At 42.5% G+C, this 10550-nt stretch overlaps 1 protein-coding gene across 3 annotated transcripts in view; it reads right to left on the bottom strand.

The window, feature by feature from the left end:
• The window catches only part of angpt1 (angiopoietin 1), a 54210-nt gene that overhangs the window by 7390 nt on the left and 36270 nt on the right, over positions 1–10550 (bottom strand). For 2 of the 3 annotated variants that reach the window (XR_003672182.1, XR_003672180.1), the window contains exon 9: positions 7239–7704. Coding sequence is in view for 1 of the 3 variants with exons in the window: in XM_028429693.1 (XP_028285494.1) it covers positions 7541–7704 (164 nt within the window). In the remaining 2 variants the exon portion in view is untranslated. Of the gene's footprint in view, positions 1–5902; positions 7705–10550 lie in introns of those variants that run through there. The other variant, XM_028429693.1, reaches the window with a different exon arrangement.

The following is a 10550-nucleotide window of genomic DNA, read 5'->3' as shown; positions in this document are numbered from 1 at the left end:
TGACCTGATCGTCTTTCCCTGACACCGATCACTCCAACGCACTCATGTTTCATCACAGATTGCAGCACTTGTAACTAGAGGTGAACAGGGCAGCAGGCCAGATGCTGCAAAGCTCAATCAGCAAGCGCACACACACACAAGATGTGCGATCACAACAACAACACTTCCAGCTTCAACATTTTTGGTGTGTTTCTAAAATGATGCACTTGCAGTCTGATTATTGTCTTGTTGTTGTTTTGCATGTTAAAAAAAGAATACTATACATTATATTTTATACATTAACAGTAAAGTATAACTTAATGTTCTGCTCCTGGATACTTTCATTTAGAAACATTTTCCTAAGAATTATATAATAATTCCACATCTTATATAAATATAATACATATAAGTGTGTTTCTATAAAGAGATGTTGTGTCAGATTCACACACTGTGTGTGCAGTGAAGGACCTTCTGACCAGAAAAGAATGTGATACCAGCAGAGTCTGAGTCCTGCTTACGCAGGAGGTTTAGTCTTGCAGTGCAGCAGGCTGTGAGATCTGCCTGCACTCAGAGCAGACAGCAGCGGCCGGCTGTCTGACATGACACACACACACACACTTTACATGCTGCCAGTCTGGGCTTTAACAGGGCTGTTGAGCTCTGCTTTAAGAGCTGTGTTTTATTTGCATGTACTTAATGTAATGTAATGTGTGTTTATATTTTATATCCATGTTTGTACAGAGAGATTTATAAATAGAACACACACACAAAGTTGCAGCTGTTGGCATTCTGTCATGAGTGGAAGTGACTCAGCGGGGATGTGATCAGACAGAGGAAGGATAGAGCGCCTCCACAAGGGCAAACAGACCCATTACACCTTCAGGTCTAAAGCCTGAATACAATACAATGACAGAGTGAAACACAATCCATCTAAAAACACGCTGCATTGTGTCTTGTTCTTTGTACTTCATGTTCCTTACCAGATGTTGTGTTAACATTTCCTTGTTACCTGAAACACTCAACCAGTAAACACAGACATCAAGGAATTCATGCAATCCATCAGCTTCCTCTTGTTATTTTTAGTTCAAATGAAAACTCTACACACAGTGAGTAACATGATGTAACAGGTACAGGTTCTACAGGTGACTGTGAGCACTTCCTCATGTGTAATCTGAACAAAAGAGACATAATAAAAGGTTATGTCATGATTATACTTCAGTCCAAAATTTTCCTTTCAACGCAGAAGAAAAGGGTTTTTCACAATAAAAGCCTGGCCCTAGACGTCTATGGCACACTCTAAAACCTGATTCTTTCCTTTTTGTTTTACAATAATGTGCAGTAGACAGCATGTGAGGACAGCCGCCCGCCACTGGAGGTCACTGTGAGATTCCTTATCCTCTTTGCATTGTGCCATAAAGATAAAAGGTATATTGTATAGGACAAAATAACATTTGAATAAAAGTTTATAGGGCTCAAAAGTGATGATTAAAATTCTGTTGATGTCCTGCTGAAGCAGCAGTGACATCAGTGACCCCGTTACAGGCTCCTCTGAAGACTTTGGACCGGTGGAAGGCCACATCTGGAGCGCCTGCACCTGCATTTCCTGTTGCTTATCAACATCTGTGCTGCTCACCGCCGCTTTGTTTGCTTTTCACTGCCTGTTCTGAGGTTGTTTTATTTGGCCGAGCTCACTATTGTGCATTAATCGAGCAGGAATGTGAAGGATCCCTCACTCCGGCTCGGGGTGATCTTCCTGAGCGTTCTTGGAATGTTGATGCAGCGATCAAACATTTAATTTAACGTCTCAGAATAACAGCTGTGAAGCATGCTGTTCCTGACAAATCATCCTAAATAACTGCAGTTTTGATAGAAGTCTTTCTAAAATGTTGGCCTCAATGAGGAAGCCAATCGCACAGATCTGTCCTGGCTCAGGAGGAATACACACTATGTAATCCACTAATACTTCCTTCCTTCCGTAGAAGATGTATGTTACTGTTTGGCCGTGCCACTCGGCTCTGATAAATAAAGACAGTAAATTAAAGCGAGCTCAATACTGGGGTCAGTGAGGCCCAGCCGTGAGGCTGAGAGGAAGCCTTGTCCCCTGCAGAGGGGCCGACAGGATGACAGAGTGCGCTGCTGGAACCAGACAAATTCATTAGAGGCTGCGGGAGAGTTAAATGTCCCTGCTTTGGATTTATGTGGCAGCTTCCACCACAGTGCTTCGCAGGAGTGTAAGCAGAAGAGCAGGAAATTGGATTAAAGGCACAAACAGAAGCAAGTGTTTCAGATGGTCCCCTGTAATATTAGAGATGTTTTCGGCGTAGCACTGATTGTGAGGTTGTGTCAGATTGTAAACAGTAATCCCTGTTGGGAAAGGTTGCTATAGCAGCATATACAAGAGGTAGTGACAATAAATAAAATAAATAAGGATGCTCATTGTACAAAAGTGAGGCCAAAATATCTCACTCATAGGTGCTGCCATCTTGGAGTTATCTTTGAAGTAAAGCTGCATCATGGCACACCCCTTCCTCATTGGCTCCCAAGTGTGACTAATTAAATACAAATGGATTTAAAAAATGAGCATTTTCACAGCCAGCCACCAGGGGGCAACATAGTTATTTTGGCCTCACTTTTAGGGAGCTGTCCAGCTGTCCATCTTTATATGGAGTCTCTGGGTTGTCTCATGTGAGCTAAATTCTAAAGTCATAGAATGCAAAAAATGGCATGGTATGGTATGCTGATGGTATTAACATGCTTAAATTAGCTATTTAGCGCCAATTAGGCTAATGAGAACATCGCTAAATTCAGTCATTTTAGCGTCCTTGCTGAGTGAGCTGATGATGCTGTAATCAGCGCCTGTAGCATCAGACAGGTTGGATAGCTCAGGCAGGTGTGGATGAACAAAGGATCCATCAGAACACTTGTTATCGCCACCACAACCCCCAAAAAAACATGCAGAAATTTAATTAAAAGAACATTTTTACAACACTAACAGAAACCTCACACTCCTCGTTCACAGAACATGATTATAGTGTAGATTGTGACAAAACGTTGGTTGGAAAATTAGTACAAATCAAAGTATTCCTGCAGATTTGCCAGTATCATAATGACATTGAGCGTGTTAGTGAAACACAGGCTGTTTGCTTTGTGACATGCTCTCATTAGCAGATATCTTATGAAAACATGTTGCTTTTGGCCGGCGTTGTGTCAGTCAGCGCTCACACTTCATTACATCTGACCGCAGCAGCCTGTCCAGCAATAATTGACCACACACACTTCGCACTCGTTACATCAACTCTCATGAAAACTGAGCTCTGAAAACCACAGCTGAAAATAGAGCCCTGTCATACTCTCTACTTTCTCATGTCTTATGCTGATTTTACATCACAAAAATTCACTGTATGACCTAAGCAAACAAGACAACTTTCGAACACAAGTGTCTCAGTGATCCTTATTGGCTCACCATCCAACAATAAGAACCCTCCTTGTTATGACGTCTTTGATCGGCCCTTTCCGGGGCCTGCAGCCTTTCTTTGCTTCACACCCTCTGTGTACACTGACTGTCATTCTCTCTCCAACAGACCATCAATCACATTAAGCTCTAGGTTTTTCTACATGAGGGAGTCCCACACCTCAACACGTTTACATTCTTATTTGACTCCATTTATTTTGGTAAGCTGCAGGAGTTTGCCCTCAAAATCCAACTTTATACAATCCAAATTACTTTATAATTGCCAGTAAAATAATCTTTTTTGTCTCCAGAATATCTGTTAAGTTGATAACCACCATGTGCCAAAATCAACTGCTCTTATAAAAGTTAAGATATAAAATTTGGCTTAAGGGTTTCTTGAGAAGTGAGAATGATCATGCAGATTTAGAAATGTATGTTTATGTAGCAACAGGTCTTAATAAACAAAAAACATGTTTAACTGTTGGAGAAACCTTCAACTGATGAGGGAGTGCCAAAAAGTGCAGTTCCCCACATGGCCACTGGAGGCTGGGGATCAAGTGTGAGCAGAACTCCATGTTGAAAAAGTCCGATCTGAAATAAACATGTTTAGAACAAGCGCCAAAACCCGCAGTTCCCCACATGGCCGCTAAGGGGCTCACACCAGTAAGGAGTCAACCCACACGGCTACCTCTGAGGCTCAGACATGAAGTGTTAAAATTTGTGACTCATTCAGCAGCTTTTTCAGGCTCACTTTGAGTGACAGGCAGGTGCTCTACTGATGCTCCGGCTCTTTGCCTGTATTTGGAGTTTAGGCGGAATGTGACACTGCCAACATGGCGATGGCCTGAGCCCCCCGGAGCCTCAACGGGTGACATGACAAATGATGTTCTTACTATTTTTCCACTTGTGATCAAACCTATGTTTTTGTTTTTGTTGATGTTTGCAACCCCCCCCCCCCCACATGCTGTTTACCCCCTTTATCTGTTAGCATAGAGAAGATCGAATGTTAATACGCCCCCCCAAAAAATAAGGCAGAAACTTCCACAGGACCTTTTCACATGACTGTACATAGATGTATGCCTTTTTTATTCCAAAGGCTCGAGCCAACATACGGTCATGTGACAAAGCATGTTAACGTTAAAATGTGGGATTCTGTGAAGCCTGACAGGGACCTTTCCAGTCTGCAGAGGAGAGCGCCTTTCTGCTTTGACATCACAGGCTAATATTTCACAAAAGACCATTTAGCCTTATTTTCCTTCCCAGCGATAAACAGCTGCTTCAGATTAGGTGAGTTTAATCTGCTGACATCAGTCAATTAGTGTGCACTTGCAATAATGGATGGAGCTACAAAAATACCATTGGAAAAAAAATGTAAAAATACATATTTTAAAGTGACTGTCATGTAAACGTTATTGTAGATGTCAACTTCAATTGTTCCAAATAAAGGGCAATTACACTGTTAGCTGTTAAAGGTCACTTCGAGCACATTCAGCTCCTTCATTCATGTCTTCCGCTGCTCTTTAATGCTCTTTTACATTAGAAATAAGGTATGACAACATATTTAAAAAAAAAGGGTTAAAGACCAACTTTCGCTTCCTGTCTTTGTGTACCTTCCAACATTTCATCCAGGTGGTCTCTTTAGGGGTTTGGACAGCCCTGAGCATTCATACTGCAGGTACTGAGTTGTCATATCTGATTTGGTTGTGTTCCAACACCGTCTGTCTGTGTGTGCAGCTCAGGTCTTCACCTCCCTCTGGGAGTCCCATCGCCTCATCAGCCCTCTGCTTTCTCCTCGGTTAATAGGAAAGGATCCTTTTTTTCGAGCAGGGCAGTGGGGCCATGTGTGTACGTGCGTCACATCTTCATGGAGACAAAACTTCTCCTGTCCTCGCACCAACAAAAGGACATCACTTAAAGACTCGCATAGGTGTGTGCCAACTTGCATGGACAACTCTTCACACTCCGCTGCTTCAGGCTCTCTATAGAACACATTCCAGCGAGGGTGTCGGGTCAGTGCGCGCGGTGAAGGACGCGCTGTGGTCTGCAGGCTGCTGTGATTTGCTTAACCTGATTAGGCCCAGGAATGCCAACTATGAAGAGACACTACAGGGTCCTGACAGCATCGTTTGACACTTTGGCAATCTATCATTGCCACTAGCGAGGAACCCACTCCAGACAATAGCCACTCCAACGGCAGAGAGCAACTTTTAATCTTTGCACCATCTGCTTTGGTACTGAAAGAGGCGGAAGAGAGCATGTCCGTTTATCTGCCAGAGTTATCTCTTGTTTCTCTGCTGCCAATACGTTTACGTTGCAATGACATGTGTGTATATGAGGATTTAAACCGATGTATGAGATATTATCACGAGGGGAAGCATGACAACATAAATGAATGATGATGAGGGCCACATTTTGGAGCCCATGTCTATCATCACATCAATCTGGCTCACAAAAGTCCAGCCTAAAGGCAGATTGAAAACATTAGTGCATCACATGCGCCTTTATTTAATCTAGCAACACAACACTGACCACATGTTACAAAAGATGTTTAAATAAATCTGCAAATCTAGAATTTAATGAGGTAAAAGCAAGAGTTATCAAAGGCACATTTTTCCAGGGTTATTATGTTTTATGCGCGACTTCAAAACACCATTGTACTTCTGGCAGAGTAAAAACACAAAAAAAAGGGGCAGCTTTCCTCAGGAAAGCCGCTTTACATACACACCCATTAAATTATACTATAATTTTGGTATGCTAATAAACATGTCAATTGTAGTTTTACAAGTTCCAGATTCACTTTATCTTCTCGCCGCATGTACCTTTTAGTAAATACTCCACAGTAGATTGTGTTGTTGTAAGCTGGAAGTTATGAAATACGTGTTCACACGGATCAGTTGGTGGAATCATTAATTTCATGCTTCATATCCAACCCAAGCTCCTATTTTTTTCTCCTCTAAGCTGCACTGATGAGAAACAGAAACAGGCTGGATTCATACGGATGTCTGTGAAAAAATATTCTGAATGTCTTAATGATGTTAAAGGTCAGAGGTTAAAATACGCTCAGACTGACCGGGCAGCCCCTGACGTTGTTTGCAAGCTTAATATAAGCACTGCTACAGTATGCTACCCATCACTCATGGCAGGTAACCTCAGGTTTCTCCCCCCTCAGCTGACAGTTATATATCATTAATTATATATGTATCTGAATTAATGTCCTTGTCTTTAACAGCCAGAGGTAAAGTGATCAGTCATAATCTGAACTTTGGCAGGTATCGGTTGTTTCTCGGCCAATAACAAATGGATCTCCGTCTGGATTCTAATCCAATAATAACCTCACATGTTGAACTCTAAAAATAATCACACTGTCAACGTACCAAGTGTGTAATTGCCAGCAAATAGCTGCAAGTGACCTCCAGCTGCATGTCTTTACTTGAATTTCAAGGTTACTTACAGAGTGAACGTGTCTCTTGTGCGGATGTTTCCACGTACGTGATGGTTTATGTGACATTAGAGGGTGAGCCTGTGCGGCGGCTGCTGTACAGAGGATGTAACGAGTGTTTCGTAGGCAAGTTTTTGCAGTAATGTAAAGAATGTGTGTGTCAACGCGGGCTATTCGACCAATAGTATATGGAAAGTATAACATTTGCATTAATGCAGTACACACTGTACAGTACAAAAGACAATTTCATCACACTTTAGCTATTGGGATAGCGACAATAATAGTAAAAACACTATAACATATAACACAATATGGTCTGTGTTCATAAGAAAAGTTCTGTCCTGCAGTGTTAGAGTCAGTGCTGCTTACATTCAGAAGAGTTCGAGCTGCCTGTGTCCAAAACCAGCACACATTTGTCCTCATATTTGTGAGTCTGCAGCTCAGGTGCATCCCATCGTCCTCCTCATAATATGGCTGCTGGCTCAGTTCAATGAGGGGGGAGGGGAAAGGTCACTAGGCAGCAGCATATCAGAATCTAGTCAGATAAAAAGATTCATTGGACGTCTCCCGTGTGCAGTGAAAATGAGATGAGACAAGAGGATTAAAAAAAAAAAAAGAAGCGTCCCTTTAATGAGTTACGTGGGCGTCAGGAAGTTCAGAAGTTCAGAGGACTAGGAGAAGTCCAGCGGGCGGATCATCATGGCTGTGGCTCGGAGTGAGTAGCTGGGGCCCTTGAAGTAGTGCCACTTGATACCGTTCAACTTACCAATGTGTTGTCCTTGGGTGAAGTACATGCCGTTAAGGTTGGACGGGCCACAGGCATCAAACCACCAACCTGAAAACAAACAGGACGATAAGAAGTATATAAGAATACACAGCAGGATGACACAAAAAAGGCCTTTACTTATGTACCATTAGGTTTGTCAAGGTATTAATAAAGTCACCTCAGCCTCACAGTTCGTCCTTGATAAAGGCTGAAAGTTTCCCGTGGCCTGTATCGAAATGCTGGCGTGAGTTCAGACACTGTTTCCCTGCTATCTGCTCAATGTGTTACTGTCAGTGGGTTCATCGGCGTGCCAGTACCTGTTGCTGAACCCTTTTGGTCCCACTTTCTATTTACAGCGTGTGTATGTGAGCTACAGTGTTAAAGGCATGGGAAACTTTTATTCTGCTCGCAAGGTGACACGGTGACGATTCCCCTGAAGTGTGAGAGTCAGAGAAACGGGCTGATGTCCTTGGCTACTGTAAGATGGAGGTGTATTCTAGAACTGAGATTCAGACTGCTTTCAGTTATTAAACACTCCAGCTGTCAAAGCAGCCTGGTGTCATCTGTTGAATAGTGGTCATTTATGCTTACACTTATTATTTCACCATGATGTGCTGCACTTTGACACCTTTTTTTAAACTTATTTTTTATACTGTTTAGTATACCAGTAATGTTTATTCCATCCCGGTAATGTGTCATTATTCAGGTCTCACACTGTTATACAGTCAGATATAGAGTGTATGCGAGGCATGGCATGTGTCACTCACACAGCGCTGCTCCTCTCTCCTCTGACAGACCTGAATACCACAGTAGACTACAGTATGACATTTCACCAGGACCTGTCAGTAATCAGGAGGAGTACTCTGCCCTTGTAGCTGGCATGGATCACACACATATAAATTTCACATTGATTGCTGCTTCATCATAAGACACGCGGGCCAACATAGCACAGCATGGAAACTGGTGGACGGCCCCTTACATTTCCAGCACTGTACTGTATATGATTTCAGGTGCTGGCACCAGAGGGGAGCGAATGTGTATATTTCCAAAAAAGGGACTGAATGATCAAGTGTAATTAGCCAGAGGATTTTTTTTTTAATGTGTGTAGTTCACCTCAGCTATCCGAGACGTTTGCGTCTTCCAGCTAATTATTTTGGTTTTAAGGCCTTTAAATTCAATACTTGGACATTAATAATAGCAAATGTGGAGCATTTAGCAGCTCATGCACTAGCAGCAACCTCTAGGGCTGAAGTGCTAAAAATTGCAGTAACACAAATGACCACTAGAGGCTTGGCTCCAAGATAGAGCACATCTCTATGGTCCTTCATGTTTAAATGGCATGAATAGTTTTCTCTTCCACCATATAGCAGCAAATGTGAACTGCAGCACAGCTCTTACAGTACAACATGTGTTGATAAAGTGCAGACCACACAACATGTGTGTGTGCACATCAGCAGCCTTTGGGATTTATGATTGGTGTCCTCTCTGTTTTCAACCTAGAGAGTTTTACCGTCTTGTACAATGTTTGAGGATGTCTTACCTCAAAAAAAAAGAAAAGAAAAAAAAGTTCCCATGATAAAGCAATCTCCTCCCACCTCCTTCTGTCAGAACTTTATCACTACTGTATGTTCTGGTGCTGGGTAAACATATATATTAAGTGTGTCCTCCTTCGTATTCTCAGCATGGCGTGCTGTGGTTGTTCAGAGAAGTATTTTCCTCTTGTATATTCCAGACACTTACATCATTCCATGTCAGCCCTGCTGTTGTAAATGCAGGGAATAAATCAAGTGATATACTGTACATAGTTCAGCTAACACTGAGCTGGGTTCAGAGCAGGCTACATGTTGTCATGCTTCTCCTTCGTGGCTGGCCGTAGGCAGGCTATAAATCAGGCAGAGTAAGGGTGTTGATCAGTGATCAGACGCCAGTTCCCCTTAACCCACTGCATTTAGGATGACCTAAGCAGTAATGCTGGTCTTAAATTTGCATTTGGAAATGCTTGATTAGTACCAGGTCAGCACTCCAAAGCAATAGAGCTGCCACGAGGTGAGAGTGAGGGTCAGTGGGCTCCACTTACACAGCAGGAGGAGCAGAGTCACTTTAAATCTCTTTGACACTTGGTGCCGCACCCAGGGATTTTTATAATGTACTTATTTCCAACCGCAGCGTTCTACAGCTGGGAGGGGATGCAGGATATAGCTTAATAGGTGCCGATAGATGTATAAGTGGCCGCATTTGCCCGATGAATGTCTCGTAAGAGAAGGTCATGATCCTAGTGACGCGGAATAATGACTAGGCAATGAACATTGTGGTACTGGTAATAAAGCAAAATGCGAAAATTACCTTTGGAATTGAAGATGGAGTGGTTTTATATCTGAGAAAAAAAGAATCATAAAAACGATTGTATCATCTCCCCTAGTGCCAAGTAGAAGTCAGGAAAACCCACAGGTTAGCTGAACATCTCGCTAATAAGCAAGAGGTCTGTGTGTATTTATGTGTGTGTGTTGTTCTATAGTCAACATACTTTCATCCAAACTGCTTCATGATTGGCAGGTAAACTGCAAGACAACCAAGCAAGAGCAGAACTTTGGGGTTTGGATGTCGTCATATTCTGGCTGAAAGTCTTAAAGGAAGCACAGGTAACTACAAGGAGTGAACAGTCACTGCAACCAACGGACAATTTAAAAAGACATCTCTCATTGGCCACTCCCTGAGCTGCTTGGTAGGTGCGTGTTTGCTGTCCATGTGTCTGTGTGTTCAGCAGATCATTCAACTACCTACTATTCAACTACTATTTGCATCACATATATAGCATAGCAGTTATACCAGGGGTGCCAATTAGGTCGATCGCGATCGGAGGGGGTGCGGGTGGATTGCGTGCCATTTAAAAGATGTGTAATTTTATTATTTCTGTG

This window comes from Parambassis ranga, chromosome 2 (assembly GCF_900634625.1).
Source record: "Parambassis ranga chromosome 2, fParRan2.1, whole genome shotgun sequence".
Taxonomy (NCBI): Eukaryota; Metazoa; Chordata; class Actinopteri; family Ambassidae; genus Parambassis; species Parambassis ranga.
This window is presented reverse-complemented; position numbering and strand designations above follow the sequence as displayed.